At 37.8% G+C, this 17,401-nt stretch overlaps 2 protein-coding genes across 2 annotated transcripts; one reads left to right on the forward strand and one right to left on the reverse strand.

Annotated features, from left to right (window-relative positions):
• Positions 1-3,656: 3,656 nt before the first annotated feature.
• On the reverse strand, positions 3,657-5,776 carry rps28 (ribosomal protein S28). The gene is made up of 4 exons (XM_041803856.1): positions 5,675-5,776; positions 5,325-5,372; positions 4,777-4,899; positions 3,657-3,772 (listed from the first exon to the last, which is right to left on the reverse strand). The coding sequence occupies exons 1-3, from the start codon at positions 5,711-5,713 to the stop codon at positions 4,777-4,779; spliced, it is 210 nt and encodes a 69-aa protein (XP_041659790.1). The 5' UTR covers positions 5,714-5,776; the 3' UTR covers positions 3,657-3,772.
• A 1,835-nt stretch (positions 5,777-7,611) lies between these two features.
• Positions 7,612-16,188, forward strand: si:rp71-39b20.4 (potassium voltage-gated channel subfamily V member 2). Its single transcript, XM_041803586.1, has 4 exons — positions 7,612-8,147; positions 8,255-8,888; positions 10,828-10,953; positions 15,871-16,188. The coding sequence occupies exons 1-4, from the start codon at positions 7,612-7,614 to the stop codon at positions 16,186-16,188; spliced, it is 1,614 nt and encodes a 537-aa protein (XP_041659520.1).
• The last annotated feature ends 1,213 nt before the right edge of the window (positions 16,189-17,401 follow it).

The raw sequence follows: 17,401 nt of genomic DNA on the forward strand, positions 1-17,401 counted from the left end.
GCCCCACCATAGAGGGCTGCAACCAGATGCCTCTCAAACGGAACTTTTTTTTTTTTTTGTTGGGTGTAGAAGATGTTCTCCTGTTCAGCCTTGGCAGCAAGCTCCACCGTTTGTAAACTATGACAGTGCCTGCCTGCGGAGCTTCATGTCACTGGAGCTGCATATGTCTACAATAAATGCTGGTGAGGACTTTGAAGCTGAGGTTGTGGATGCCACCAGCATTAAAATACCAGTCGTAGACAGAGCCCCGAATTAGTGACTCAGCTTCTTATTGATAGTAGTGACTAGTTACTATCAAGTTATTAATTTCCAATAACTACGCTCCAACTGGTATGACCAGCGTAATATTGTATTTTAGCTTCAGCTTTGGACAGCACAAAGAGCTAGAGATGCATCGTCCACATTTTTAATGGTGTTGAAGTAAGTGATAATAATTTTTAATTTACTCATTTTAATTTTCACTCAGTAAATTATCCATCACTTCACTTTTTGGGACTTAAGTAACACTGTACAAGTATCAGTGAAGTATGCCATAGCTGTGTCAGCAGCGTGACAGGCGCTCTGATGATATATGATATTGATTTTACAGCTAAAATAAACCTTTCTCCACTAGTAGGTTAGTGCATAGTTCTGTGTAATGTAGGTCAATGTAAACTTAAAGTAAACATACAGCAGTGAAAGAGCCTCATCACAACGCATAGCTCAAACTGACGTGCTTTCCTGTTCAAACAAACCCCTCGACCTTAAAGTGGGGACTCGGCCAAATACCTCCAAGTCTGAAAAGACACTGTCAACTCACGTGTAAACATACAGATGCCAGGAAAGAATCTGATACTATCTAAATATGCATTTTTTTTCTCTGATTACATTTATACATTTCAGTTTTATTTTACCAGTGTTAAGAAAATGCTGAAGGTTCTTTAACTCTGCATTTAAACCCGTTTGACCTTGTACAGTCATGAGAAAAAAAAAAACTGGACAGTGCACAAATCACATTCAAAATTTGGATGGAAACTAAAACATGGCCACAAAAATGCTCTGCTTCCACCCAACAGGAGTCTTATAAAACATGCTTCAACTCAGTTTGGTCACCATTTAACACTTGGATATAAAAATTCCGACGTTGGTGCTTGAGAATCTGAGTTGCTCCCTCAGCATCGGCACGAACTTATAGTCACAACCTTTGATGCTGAAGCCATAAATGTGTTCGGCCAACAGAAAAGTGGTTTCAGACAAAACTCAGGCTGTGAATGAGGGTGGGAAAATGCCTCAAGAAATAAGACATGGAGCCTGTCAGGACTCTTTAATAAGCCTCACATGTGATTTTAGTCAGAAAAGAAGAATATATTGGACAGACAAACTAAAGAAAATATCAGAGTTCAAAAAGAGTTGAGGATCCAGGCTAAAATTTTAAACCCTCAAAGGAATGATGCTTGCATGTGATGACTTGGAGACAAAATCAAACAGCTGTTTTGTGCTCTATAACTTAAGCCATCCATATTATGTTCAAACTCTGACCTCATTTTTGTTGAAAACAAGTTTGATGTTTGTTGATATAATCAAAAACTATATTTTTGATGTTTTAGGAGCATTAGAAGAGCTTTTTTTTTGACAAGCAACTTGTTTGAGTATTGCTCATGCACAGCTTGAAGCACTGCTCTAAAGTCAACTAAGAGTGATACTGCACTCTGCTGGACAGACTGTGAATTGCAGCATGAAGTTCAAAAAATATTAACACTGATACAGCTGTACGTCGTTTCTCTCAGCGTGGACTCAAGATGTTTGAGGGGCACGGGTGAAAACAATGAAAAAAGCACACAATAGTTGTTACATTTATAGTAAAATACTAAAAAACCCTGGTTATGGATAGGTTTTTATCATGTGATTAAACCCACTATATTAAAACAGGTGAGGAAGCATAAATTATATCAGTCATTCTCAGCTGGCCTTTAAAATGCCTTAAATTCTGCCAGAAATTATGAAGAATCCCCATCATTATCTATGCCAGCATATAAACTTAACACAAAAAGAAAGGATATATGTTTGGTAGAATATTTTTTCCCATGACAATGCATTTGGGTAACAAATCTTATACCGTTGGAAGACCTGTTTTCCCTTTTAGATGGTGCCATGTTTGTAAGGAACATGCATTTTGTGTGGTGAGCAGCAGAGCTGAGTATGCATGCAGTAGCTGTAAACAGCTTATTCTGCGATTGGCTCTTGTTTTGAGCTTCTGGTATCCCCGAGTGATGACAGTCTGGTGCCTGATTCCCCACACACTCAGCTCTGCTGCTCATCCCCTCAAATGTATGCTCCTTACCAATGTAGCACCATTTTAAAGGGAAATGAACAGGCTTTAAAACCATTAAAGACTTATTGCCAAGAAGCACTGTTACAACAAAGAAATAATCTACAAGACATGTTCTCTTACTTTATGTGCTAGGTTTATAATCAAAGTTATTTCCTATTCCCTTTTCCTGGATTGATGTCAATGTCAGTGTCAGCACATTAACAGGCTTATGTCAGTATGCACTGCACAAGAATCATGCAGGTTTATTTTCTCTAGTTCAGCAGTACATGGAGTGAAAATGTCTTAAAGGGTGTTTTTGATGTCAGCATGGCTTCCTGATGAAAGCCTGCTGCTGAAATGCCCACAAGTGTTAATTAAGGGCCACTAGCCCTGCTGATGAAGACCTGAATCCAAAACACATCAGTGTGGTTTTTCAGATCTTAGTGAAAAATCTGTGAAAATGCATGGCATTCGTTTTAAACAATGCATTGGATTTTTATCTGGTTAATTCAATAAAAATCCCTAAGCAGTCATTGGGATGGTGAATATTTGTTTTTTTATACATTTTTATTGGGGTGGCAATAATTTTTTTTTAATTTGAAAGCTTGCCTTTACAGAAAAGTTGAAAAATGCAAAACTATGTAACCATTTATTTCAGAGGACTACGTCAGTGAAACATGAAATTATAAAGGAATGAACCTTTTATACCATTTTCTTTCACTATTAGACATGTGGCACTCTGTCATATTTGTGCCCTGAGGGCACCTCATCATGTTTCTCTACCATAAAGGACTCTTTCACATTTTTTCCCCAACAATAAGGCACCAGGTGAGAGCTATGGCCGCTCTAAATCCACCTGTGATTTTATATCAAACATGAGGCTATAAGCTGCTGTTGGGCTCATATTAGAGGTTTAATTTTATCAAGTAGTACTGTCCTTACAAGAAATGAACATGGCGGACTTGCCCCATTTAACTGGTTGAAAATACAGCTACTCCAGTTACAGCGGTGTTTATACCGAGACGCCTGTAAGACTATTAATAGTGTGATTTAGCTCACCATGAAAATGATTCCATTTTTTAACACTGGCGATGATATTAATACTTTGACAAGAGCATTAACTCATGAAATCATTTTTCAAGTGTTGTCACATTTTTCTTGTAACATACACTCTAGTTATGACAGTTGAACCTTAATATTTTACCATGCCTACATCACTCCTTTATATTCTCAAACAAATACAAATATGTGAAATAACACCACAAAGTAACTTAAATTGACCACATAGCTTAATTTTGTGTGTAGATTTAACAATATTGCATATTAGTTGATAAATATTTTTAATAATCACAGGACTTCACTCATCTTAATTTCCAAATTTATTTCAAAACATTTGAACAAGCAACTTTTAGGACATTCCCATTGAATCTGATGCCGTCTTCTCCGCCAAGTTGGATTTTGACCTCATAGCGTCAGTGGGACCTGTAATAAAAAGACAGTCAAACTTGAGTATAACCTGATCTGGAAACAAAATTACCCATCATATTCCAAGAAAAAATATTAACGTCTATCAACTGCAGAATGACAATTCATAAATGGCATGTGACTGTACCATTTCCGATGAACAGAGGGATTTACCACAAATGTCATTTAACTTCTTGTGTTATTCGGTGAGTGTGTAAGCTTGTCTTCATTTTGATGCTTAAATTATATAGTGTCTGTATAACCACCCTCTTTCTAAAGACCCATGTTGTCCCAGGATTAAATACTTTAAGGCAAGAAGCTAATTCAGTCTTGATGAGCAGCACCGAAGACCCAGAAGCAGGCCGATGCACTGACGCAAAAGTACACTGCTAACAGAAATCCAAGTTCAACAAGTATCGTGTCACTTTGATTTTGAAAATACACAGTGAAACAGCAGATGTAGAATATATTCCATTATGGTAATAGAATTTTACTCTGAAGCCACAAAGAAGAGGTTCAAATATTGAACAGGTAACCAGGGCTGACAGCTTACATTCGATTGGTTGATTGTTTAGTCGAAAAGCTTTTGTCCAACCAAGATCATCCTGGTCAGCGAGTCGCCGAAACACCCAGTTTTGAGTGTGAACACTGAAAATTATGTTCTTGTAGGCTTAATACTATGGTCTATGAAAATGTTTTATTTTAGAAATTAAAAATGTTTAAAGATATTTCACTGAGAGGCCAATTTAAGAGACAACAGAAATGGTGCCACCTTTGTCCATTAATTTGTATTTAAGGGCATCTGTGGGTAGAATCTTTGGTTATCTTTATGTGAATTGAATTTTACTATTGATTAAGTTTATGTCCAAATGACTATTCTACTACTTGACACATGAAAAAGGTTTGAAGGCAAAGATGATAGGTTTAAAATCCCTAAAAGCGTTTCATTGTGATAAATTCGGTACACCCTCATCATCAAATTCATGTGTCCAGACATGACTGGATCCGTTTCCTGCTCTTACCTATCGCAGCCTCCTGGCTTCTCTTTCAGACTCCAGAAGTGTCAGCACATCTCCCTCTCTTACTGGGCCCTTCACGTTTCTGATGATGGACCGGTTGCTGTCGTCCATGAATTCAACACGGACCTGCGGGAAGAGAATAAGTGAGCATTAGAGTACATGATAAATCTGACATGTCAGCAGGTCATATCTGAAAACTAGTGGCAAACTCTGAAGCATACAAATGAACAGTATTATTATAGTGATTATGTTCAGCCTGACAACTTTTAAAAGCACAATGTTAAGGCTTACACATTCAAGTGTTTCACTCTTGATTTTACAGCATTAAGTCCTTCAGCAGAAATCATATATAAACGTGACATTTCACTTGAACACAGATCACAGTGAATACAGACCAAATTTTCACAAAAAACGCACTAACACAAATGTACGTTTGAGCTATCCTGTGTAAATCTTGAGTGTTTATTGTCACCATAACTGCAGCTGGGATGACTTCTTTAAAACACTATTTGACACCAGCTCTTGATGTTACGTTAACATTGTTAGCTTACCTGTGTGCACTGTCCCTGGGAGCCGGTTCTTCCGAGCACCCTGGTGACCTAAAACGAAAATAATTTATACTGAGGGTTAATAATCATCCAAAAAAAGCATTGTGCTACCAATAAAAACGTCTGGAAATGCAAGGCAGGTCCACGGCATGCTTGTGCTGAAGCAGCTAACAGACTTTAGCACAGACGGCCGTCCATGATGGACGCGCGAGAGCTCCCGTGTTGTACGACAAACGAGACTTACAAGTTTGTTTTAACGTCAATATTCAAGGACAAATACTGTCGTTGGGTGTTATTGTAAACGTGGATCTACTCTGGTATGTTCATTTTCAACATTAAATACGTTTTCTTACTCTTGCGAGCTTGATCGGCTGCACGCGGCTGGCGTCCATGTTGTCAGGCTAGACCGGAAAGGAAGTCACGTGGTGCACGACGGGAATATATGGCAAGTGAATTTTTTAATTTACACAAATTTAAAATGTTACAGTTTTATTACAACTCAAATAATATTGGAAGACAAAAATAATCAAAGAAACAATTAATTTTTCCATTTGTTATAGTTTTTGTTTAAAATAGAAATGTAATTTTAGACTTCTATTTCCTTTTCCGGAAAATGGCCGATACCATTAAGCCACTTCATGAGGGAGAATTGGGCTGTACCAATAGTGGTCGTGTTGCAGTCGTTTCTATCTTAAACAATAACTTTCGTTTTAAATTGTGGAAAACGTCATTCTTTCAGTTAATTTTATCCTGACATATATTAATTTTTTGATTTATGTTGAACAATTGGTTACTCTTAGTTTTGAGGGGGGTCCCTACTGTGCATAATATCAGACCAAGATTGCAAGAAATTTGATTTAAACATGTGGTTCAACTACGTGCAAGACAAACAAGAAGAAACTGGGCTTGCATTTACCTCAGTGGTTGATTAAGTAGCCTTGGCTCGAATATATTTTAATTGCTATTGCATGTTTAAATTGTTACAGTCTGTGTTTTACGCTCATTACTCTATACTGCTCCTTTAACAATAGTATATTTTGGTGATATCCTTAGTAGGGCTGGGCGATTATGGCAAAAATCAAAATCACGATTAATTGAACTTTTTACCTCGATTACGGTCAATGGATGATGATTCCAACCTCAACCTCTGACTCGTTTTTTTTTTCCTGTAAATATTTTAATGATTTCAAAACTAATAACTGAAAGGAATATACACACACTAGCAATTTATCGTTATTTTTTTGAAACAATTGAAATCAAAAACCCACATCAGCTGAAATGAAAATGTTTTCTGTAAAAGGTCAAATTTTCCAAGAACAGTAGAAAACAAACAACTTGTGTTTCTTGCTAACAAAATAAATATTTTTTATACTGTTGTATTAGAAACAGTAGAAAATAACTTTGCTGCTCATGTTGCGCAGTCAGCTCCATGTTTGAGTTTTAGCGGACTGGATGGGATGGTGTCACAACTCTAGTACATCTTCTCTTGGGTTTCTAGCAGGCTGCATGTCTTACAACAACTGGCTGCCTATCACGTGACTACACAGCCTGTAGTTTGTTTTAAGGGGGTGGTGCATTAGTAGAGAGAGAATTACAAGAGAAAAATATTGAAATAATTGACACAGCAGGTTTACATTGGTTAGAGGCTCTAAATGCTAGTTTTGATTATTTTTCGATTTATTGCCCAGCTCTAATCCTTAGTGGTATTATTCAGTAAAACATACAAATATAAAATTGGACTTACTAGCTCAAAGAAAGATCTGATTACCAACTTAAAGAGCATGATTTAATTTACAAAAACAAAATAATTTTTCAGAATAAGATGAGATGGACAACAGCTAGAACCAGTCAGTCTCATTTAAGCACAGAAATAGTATAAACTCATGTTAAAATCTGTCCATAGCTAGGGATGAAGACTGTCATCACACAACTCTCCCTGCCTTGCCTTCTCTCTCAGACCTCAAAGCCTTAAATCACATTGCTAATCCTTGTGAACAGTATTTTTAACTTGCGTTTGGACTGAAAGGGCAGCAATAGGATTAGAGAATCAGTAAAGCGGCTGAATCCCTAACTCATGCAGTTGATCTTCTTGCATGCTGAGACAGGGAAAGCACGGTAGCTCTTTCCTTATCTTTATTTCAACCAGGAAGCATTGTTTAAGAGGGAAAATCAGCCTGGATGGAGATCTTATGGACTACTCCTGTCACTGCTTGTGTCTGACTTGATTTGAACTTTGGTTTAAATTAGTGTTTGTATTTCTGCTTTGTTCGTCTTCCAAGGAGCTTACACAATGGCGTCCATGAAGCCCAAGTTGAAAGTGCTGAAAAAGCGTCGCTCCAGTCTTTTTGCGACAATAAAACGGGAGATGAGTTTCTCGCAGAGCATTGAAGAACAAGAGGGCGAATTCCCCTTCTCTCAGGACAGCTCTGTGAAAGCGTGGACGTCCATGGACAACCTCGATACACCAGATGACAAAAAGAAAAAGAAAAGTCAGACTAAAGACCTACCAAACCCACGGCAATCAAACATTGTCAACCTGAATGTTGGTGGAAAGGTGTTTCACATCCCAAAGCATCTGGTGCTCCGACACCCAAAAACAAGGATTGGAGTCCTTGCCCTCTGTAATGATCCAGTCAAGCGGCTGACGCTCTGTGATGATTATAATGTTCAGAACAACGAGTTCTTCTTTGACAGGGACCCCATGTTTTTCCACTACATCTTCCACTTTTACTGCAGTAATGTCCTGTGGGTGATGGACAGTCTCTGCCCGGTAAACTTTGAAGAAGAGATGACATTTTGGGGGCTGAAACTGAAGGACACACCGAGGTGTGCTGTGGATATTTGAGTATTAATGTATTGCTTTGCCCTTTTATCTGTTTCACTGCCTAGTTTCATAGAAGCTCTAACACAATCATTTATGTTCTTCCTCTCAGGTGCTGCCGTATTCTGTTTGAGGAGAAACTTGATGACATCAGAGATCAGCTGAAGGTCAACCAAGAGCTCATTGATGAGATTAAACCTCACCAAGACGACGAAGGATATAAAACAATGTTTCTCGGAGATTTTCGGAAGATTCTCTGGGACTTGATGGAGAACCCGTACTCTTCGCTTTCAGCCAAAGCCTTTGCTGTGTTTTCCAGTCTCTTTGTGCTTATCTCTATCGTTGCCATGACATTGAACACGGTAAAAGAACTGAGGGATTACAAAGTTGGTGACAGAACCTACATGGAGTGGATAGAGATTAGTTCCATCCTTTTCTTCACCTTGGAGTACTTCCTGCGATTATTCACCACATCCAACATAAAAAATTTTGTTAAGAGTGCCCTAAACTTTGTGGATGTGGTTGCTGTCATGCCCTACTTTGTCCAGATCATTTTCGAGGCGTTTGTTTTAGATTCAGAAGACATCAGCGCAAAGGAAGATTTGAAGACCATGTCGAGAGTCAGTAAAGTCAGCAAAGTGCTCAAAGTGGTCAAGTTGATGCGTATCTTCCGTATTTTAAAACTGGCCCGTCACTCCACAGGGATGAGGGCATTTGGTTTCACCATCCGGCAGTGCTCTGAACAGGTATGGAGGGAAACCAGACACACAACATACCCACAAAAGCAACAAAAGTGCCACCACTATCTCTCTTTGAGCTTTGGTATGAATAAAGTCAAAACTATCATTGTATTTTAAAATGGTCACAAACCCAGCTTGGATCGTAGTGAATTTCATTAATTCTAGTCTCTTATTTAGGTTTAGAGGCCTGAACTTCATGTTATGTTTTAGTGTGAGTGTTAACATCATAAGTATCCAGATGTTTTTATCTAAAACGCTCTCATAAACCAACTGCAACTGCCATTTGTATTAAGAAGCTAAAAAGATAGCATTTTACCTCTGGAGCTGGTGGAGACCAAAACAGAGGTAAAAACAGAGCATACCACTGGTTAAATCAAACAACAGGACATATAGAATACTGTGAGTGCATATTATTATGACCAAATATTAACTGGGTTAAAAAGCTGTCTGCTACAAACTCAACACTTTGAAAGTCATACTGTCTTTACAGTTTGTTATTAGTCCCAAAAGTAGTCAAAATATTTTTTGCGTGTTTGTTTGTGAACGGGAAACAACATAATTTCTTAAACCGGTCCCTACAGGCAGGACTTTTCTAACTGAGAGGTTAACTTCACTCATAGTGCAAAAGTGTCCATTGCCCAAGGCATTCTGGGAAAACTGTGCAGATTAAGGGATGATTGCCAAATAAACTGAGTGCAATGACAAAAAAAATCCTTAAAGTGATGGAGTACTGTTTACTTTAAATGAAAATGTCTATCGACTCAGAAAAATAGAGATGAAAAGCCATTTTGGATTTCTAAGTTAACACAACTCATAAAAAAAGAGAACATGTTACTGTTCAGTATTACAGTGTAGTGAAAACAAAACTATAACAAGAAAGACCTCATATTTATCAGGTGGTCATAAACATTCATGTAAAATAAATGCTTTGCTTTATATCTACATTTTGTCCTTTTTGTTGCAGTATCAAATCCCACTGTTTATCATTTAAGCCTTTTTTAAATTTCATTTTGGATCTTTGTACAGTCTTAAGATTAGGGTAATAAAAAACCTTAGGGTAATAATGTTTGATGACTTCTGACTTGTCCACTGAGCTGTCTGTGAGCATTTTGAAAGGGAAATGAGGCATTAAGGAGCAGTGCTTTTTTAAACTTTACATCAGTGTGGCTGCATGGAGACGCTGCAGTGGCTTAACCAAAGTGTGCTGAAAGGGGAAATAAAGCAGGCAAAAAAAAATCTGTACTCTAATTATGGACCTTTATCACACTGCAATTAATGCTGACAGCCCCTGACATGCTTAAAAGGTTTCCAAAGATATATCTGAGGTGACAAAGGACGTAATTTATCATGTCACTGTAAAATGATACAAATGACATGACTGGTTATGACATTCTCAAAAGGAAACCAGTTCAAAGTTGGGTTGTGAATTTAAGTTAGTCACCATTATGTTGAGTAGGGTTAATGTTCTAGTGAGACCAAGGTACCACTGGATTTATCTTTTTAACTTATGTGTTGCAATGATGGTCACCTTCATCGCAGGTGGTTCAACAAAACAACAACAGGCAGCATAGATGATGTAGAGGATGTTTTAGAGATTTGTTTTTAGGGAGGGTATTTACATTTGCATTCATCAAAATTCAATCAAAATTTATTTATATAGCACATTTAAAAACAGCAGCAGCTGACCACAGTGCTGTACACTCACTGATCTCTTTTGATGTTTCTCCAATATTCACAGGACCTAAAGATGGGTGCAAGATATGGATTTATGTGTTTTTATGTTCTTTATTAGCCAACGAAAAGGACAATATGCTAATATGTACTGTATAATGTGCAGCCCAGGGTTTTGTAACTTCTAGAGGTACAAAATATTGTAGAGCTATAAATGGGAAATACAATACATATACAAATACAATACAAATACATCTCCTCTGTCATTCTTCAGGTGTGCTGCCTGTTCCTGTTTATCGCCATGGGTATCTTCACCTTCTCTGCTCTGATGCACTCTGTGGAAGTGGATCAACCAGGGACACCTTTCAGCAGCATACCAGATGCCTGGTGGTGGGCTGCGGTGAGTCCCATTCACTCCAAACTCCAGTTTAGAAGTCTCTTTGGTGGTTTCACTTTGATATCGACACCTCCCTCTACCTAAATGCAAAAAGCATGAAAAAAAAGAACTACATCGAGACAAGTGGATGATAAATACATTTAAAACTTTGAACAGAATTGAAAACAAAGTTAAAATTCACTCATATAACTTTATATTCATAAAATCTGAGGAAACATTTGAATTGTCCTTAATATTAATGGAAAGAAGAGATCATGCTCTACATGTAGAGGATTTGACCCTCTTTCATAGCTGCACCTTAAATTCTTCCGGATCATTTAACTTCTTAAGCTGTTCCTCTTGACAGTGTCGGGTGTTTGTATATGTCAGGCAGTGCGGTGCATTTCAGTTGTCAAGGAGTAAGCCTCCTGGGATTTGTAATGTCTGCCTGCTAAGGCAAACGCAGGGCAAGGCAGAGCTATGTTGTCTGTACATTTTGTGGCTTTACAAAGGAATGTGGCTGGCTATTTTTTTATTCACGTGATGGATGAACAACTCTCACAGGTCTTTAAAGATCAATCAATCAATCAATTGTTATCTGTATAGCACTTTTCATACAACACAATGTATGAATGTAAACAATGTTTACATGCGAACAAAATAAATAAAATAAGTAAATTAAAGAAACATGTCCTTAATCCACCCACTCCCCTCCTTACTCCTGTAGTCCAGGGGTGTCCAAATCTTTTTAACTGAGGGCCATATACAGAAATATATAGGGACATTGGCGCCTCTTTCATATCCATAGGGAGAGGTATATGACATTGATTAAATCAGAAGCAGAATAAAGGAGGAGCTAGGGTGGAGGAGGGTTGCAAGAGCAGCATGCAGAGAGAGCTGATGAGGGCTTATGTTAGATCAGCTGACTGGGGCAGAGCTTGACTCTGTGACCTACCTGAACTAACGCTAAACACTCAATTTAATGGCTGACAAGGCAAACAGATAATCATTTCCAGGTTTTCATTTTACTTCTAGAATTTTCTGCGGGCCAATCAAAATTATAATACGGGCCACGTTTGGCCCCCCCGGCCATAGTTTTGACACCCCGGCTATTGTTAATACACAGCGTTGGCATATATGTCATAAATACAGGATTTTATAAGAACAGGAACTTACGCACTGAAAACCAAAAGCAAACAGTTTTTCATTTTCTTGTTTTTGGTTTCTGTTGTCCAAAAAAAGAATAAAAAAAAAGAAGGAACAGCTTCTTTTTTACTCTGTTGTTTTTATGGGTTGATCAAAATAGGAAGGTAAAAGAATTTAACAATGCTGATGCAACATTCTTTTTCCCCCTGAATGTGTGAATTATAGGTGTTTAAAAAAGGACATTACATCATCAGTGTTCTGTACTTTGACATATTTTTTTTAATTCCCAATATTATATGAACTGTCTGGGTAAAGGGCACATTTTGTCTATGTATTGTTTCCCTGTTTTTAACAGTAATTGGGGAAACAGCTTCTTTTTTTAATTTAAGATTTTACTTAGTGGTTAGAGTGTGCCCCATCCATGTGAGCAGCATGGGATCAATTCTGGTCTGTGGCTCTTTCATTCCCCACTATTTCATATTTGTTTTTAGCACAATCCACTGTCCTATCTCTCTCTCTCTAATAAAGGCAAAAAAACAAAAAAAAAAAACAAAATAAATCTAAAATCCCCAAAAATCAGTCAGCTATAAAACACACTGACCCACCAAACTGTCCAGTCACTTATCAACAGTGGACAACAGCGCCCTTAAGACTTAAGAAAGCAGTAACCATTCACAATTATCTTCTCTCGTGTTATTAGTTTAGGAGAACATTACTTCAGGAGTTTCAGTTTATTCATGCATTGAATGCAACACCTAACTTGGTTGGAGATTTTAAACCATTTATAACCCTTATAGGCCTTGGGAACGAGGGCATTCGGTAAAATGCTGATCTGTTCTTTTAAAAATGAAAAAATGTGATACGAATACAGTCATACTGAAAAACATTCTGACCACCAAAGAGCATACAAGAACCAGAAGGCCACTAAACAACCAAACATGACTTCAACAAGGTAAATTCTGGAAAGAGTTAACAGAAAGTAATAATTTCCCCTTAATCCATTTTGTTTTTCAGCACAAAAGCAATACACAAGTTTGACTTCATTTGCAGTTTTGTCTTTAAGCCTCTGTGTTTCTTTATTCTCACTCTCATTGAGGGACATTTAGTCCGTATTTATCTGGTGGCAGCTGTTAACTTATAAGTGTCTAATCCCCTCTAATACTGTGTAATGCGTCTCTTTTGTGGCCAGACACTGTGATTGCAGTCCAGAGATGGAAAGTGTTGCAGTGCTTTCCTGGAGGTTCTTCTAAGCTTTATTCTATTTAAAACTCACAGCACACTGAATGATCCAGAGTTTTTAGTTACTTTCAGAGACCACGATGGAGCTAAGGGGTGTCTTGGAGGAGAGCATTGGGCCCATTTGGGGGTATAAATGAAAAATCACCCTACCATTACTTTCAATGACAAATGATGCAGAAGTTTAGCTTAGTTTAGTTTAGACATTATTTGGACACTATAACAAAAAAATAAGGATAATACAAATGACTAAAGAAGAGATTATGCAGGAGCCAAAAAAGGCTTATCAAAATACCTCCCTCCTGATTTAACAAGTCGTTGTAGGCCACGGATTAGCTTGAAATAAGAACTATAACATGGAGGTATACATCTAGATGGCATAATGCATTTCAGTCAGATCCTAGATCTGTTACACATTCCTGTCAAATTAATGACCCCTTTAGTTGCCTTTTGAATGATGAAAATGTGGATGCTGACTGCAAAGTGAATGGTAGTTTGTTCCAAAGAGATGCTACTCTATATTTTAATGTGTGTTGATTGAGGGTAGTCAAACAAAAAGGAAGGTGAAAGAATGCCTCATATAATATGAATGAATCTCTGCAGAACAATGAAAAGAATTTCTGAAAAGTGCTGAGCACATATTTAAACAGAAACATACAGGCTTGAAATTTGTTCACATAAAAAATGATAAGAGTTTTTTTCTCTGAAAAGGGGAGCAGATGAGTCTCATTGTTTAATATAATCAATCTCTAAAGAGTTTTCTAGATGAACAAAATGTTATGTTACTAAGTGAGACATGCGGCTGCCCACGCAGTATTCCTCCAGGGACTGAGAATTCATGCAGCAGCCGTCCTCTAACCTGGTAGCAACTATTTTGCTGTAATGCTGAGCCTTCAGTATGGAAATAACAGGGATTCTGTATGTTACTGCTATACAGATAAACAACGGGAACGGCAAAACGCAGTAAAAATCAGCTAAAATCAAATATTTTGTTTCGTCTAAAAAGTATAGTACAGTCTGTCATGCACTCCCTGTTGTATCATATGACACTTTCAAAAAACAATCAGCAACACTTTATCAAAGTGGGCCCTAACTACCTAGTAATTTCATTCTAATAATTGGTAATTATCTAGTAACTTCTCAAGAATACGGTGGTAATTATCTTGGTATAAGTTGGCATTTAACCATTAAATAACTAAGAAATAGTGTAATATTAAGAAAGTTTTGTCCAGTAATAATGTATTAATTATCAAGTCATTCTTCTTACCATTGTGGCAATTGTCTGGTAATAATGTGGTATTTTACACTAATCCCCAACCCCAACCCCCAAACCCCTCCCCTAAAATTACTTGGAAAATTATTCAGGAAGGACTCACTTTAATTGAGTGGGCCAAAATAAAGAAATTACATGAGAAATATCAAGCAACTTATATAGAAGGTTATCATCTTATTTCTTGGAAACTACTGTGTAAAATATCACCTAGAGAATTCTAAGTAATGTTTAGGGTTAGAGGGTTAGGGTAAGGGTAGAATACCACCTAATTACCAGAGAATTTTAACAGGATTATGGTTAGGGTAAGGGTAGGAGGGAAAGGGTAAGGATGAAATACCACCTTATACCAGATAATTTTAAGAGAGTCATGGTTATGGTTAGGGTAAGGATAAAATACCATCTAATACCAGAGAATGTTATGAGCATTGTTGTAGGGTTTAGGGTAAAGATAGGAGGGTTAGGGTAAGGATAAAATACCACCCAATTACTAGAGAATTGTACAAGGGTTGTTGTCAGGGTTAGGTCATGGGTCAGAAAGAGTCTAGTAATAGTAAAATACCACCTAATTACCAAAGAACTTTATGAAGGTTATGGTTAGGGGTAGGGTTAGAGGGTTAGAGGGTTAGGGTAAGGGTAAAATACCACCTATTTGCTAGAGAATTGCACAATATTGCAAAAGTTAGGTTTGAGATTAAAGGGTTGGCGTAAAATATACTTAATTACCAGAGAATTCCACCAATATAACAAGGAATTACTTGATATTTAATAAATAATTACTAGGTAATTACTGCCTATTTTTCAAAAATTATTTGATAATTATACTTTTTGCTGTAAAATTACTGGGTTATTAGGGCCCAATAAAATAACCTACAACTAAATAATTCATCAGCATTTCACCTCCTTTCAGCCAATGGTAATGTTAGCAAGGAGGTAGCTGGATGCTAACTTTATAAGAAGGTGATTAACTGGCTATCAAACATGTTTTTATTTTAAAAATGGCCCTATGTTCTTCCAGATTGTCACAGTTTTTGTTTGTAGCTGCTGATCAACCTGAAAGCACTGTGAATTGACCAGATTTCCTTTATTTATACCATACCAAAATAAAATTCAGCAAATGAATTTTAAATTGAATGATTGAGCGTCCTATCCTGAGCATGATGTCAGAGAAAAATTGCAGCCATAATGACCTGGTCATTTGGCTACTGTTTTCATTTCTTCATTTAAATCACAAAGCAGAGAAACGTCATCTAGATTTATAGTCTCACTGTCTTCTTCCCCTCCTCCAGGTCAGCATCTCCACCGTGGGCTATGGAGACGTTGTCCCCATCTCTTATCTTGGCCGCTGCGTTGCATTTGGCTGCATCTCTTTTGGAATCATCCTCAACGGCATGCCCATCTCCATTCTGTTCAACAAATTTTCCGACTACTACGCCAAACTCAAGGAACAGGAGTACAGTGTTTCAAATACAGAGCGCTCCTTCCAGCTCAGGAAACGTCTTCGGCGCAAGTGCGAGCACTGCTTTGAACCTCCGCTGGAGGAGTCCGATGATGAGATTCACTATCGGCCCAGCTGGAGGGAAACTATCCACGAGAATGAGGATTAAATGAAGCTGCCAACTTGCGATCTTTCTAACCCCAAATGGCCTTATCACCCATGGGTCTACAAAGGGTAAGACCCCATCTGCCTCCAGTTTTTGAGTCTGTGATGTAAGATGAACAATCCAAGAGGGAAATGGAGGCAGCAGTGAGTTGAGATAAGCTTTTAAACCATAGCTTTACAGGAGGCATTGTTTGCACTGTAGGGGTAACAACTCCTTAGTCAAACAGACAGGAAGCTTCCGCTGGACTGCTTGTTATCTCTTTCTACATTATTTTGACTGAACTATATTACACTTTTTGTCACAAAGAGGACAAGTAGTATCATAACTTTGAAAGGACTATTACGCTTTTATTGTTTTCATTGAAAGTGCTATTAAAGAACTATCTATGTATGTGGTCAAGTCCGCACAAATCCGTCTTCTGTAAAAGCCTTTGGCCTGTACCAATAATTTTTTAACCTTGAGCTGTTGTCACTGTCTTTCATTCTTTTATGGCGAAGGAAATGCAAAGGACAAGCAAGGAGAACCTCTCTGGTTTGAATGCAATTGAGAACATAATAAGTGAAAGGTTGTGTTGCTGTCACCAGGACGGTATTTCTGTCCAAAACACTCTCCAGTCACCCAGCATGCTCTTGACTCTACCTAAGTAGGAGGAGGGACACAGCAGGGATGTGTCAGAGGAGATCAAGAGTATGAGTGTAATTTTGTGTTTAAGGATTAACAGGACTAGTGCTTGCGCCTCCCGCCTGTCAGACAAGAGCAAAAGCCAGTCTTGTCCAGTGTTATTTTGGTGGAATCAGGATTGCACAATCAGGGCTTAGTTAAGCTCTTATAGATGACTTTAGTGTGTGATATTTGAACAGTTTGTCAGTAAAATAAATCTGAATTCTCACAAGGAAAGAAGAGAAAGACCATGTTTACATGTAACAGCAGGTCTAAGGTGCTTATAATAGCCATCAGACATGTCTGTTTTTAGCACCCGCCCTACAGGCAGCAAGATGATCTCCATGTACTTGGCCCGTAGACCAGGATCAAGCACTTCCTGCAGCACCTGAAGTTAAAAAGTCCTTGGACGCTGTTACTGCATTTAGCTCTTTCTCTAAGACCATTAATTCAATTCTTCTACTGGACAACAGCTCTTTAATGACTGGAGAGTTATGATGGGACAATATAAAATCTGTCAACTTGTATGCATGACAACTGTAACTTTATATATGTG

The sequence above is a fragment of the Cheilinus undulatus genome, linkage group 13, assembly GCF_018320785.1.
Source record: "Cheilinus undulatus linkage group 13, ASM1832078v1, whole genome shotgun sequence".
NCBI lineage: Eukaryota > Metazoa > Chordata > Actinopteri > Labriformes > Labridae > Cheilinus > Cheilinus undulatus.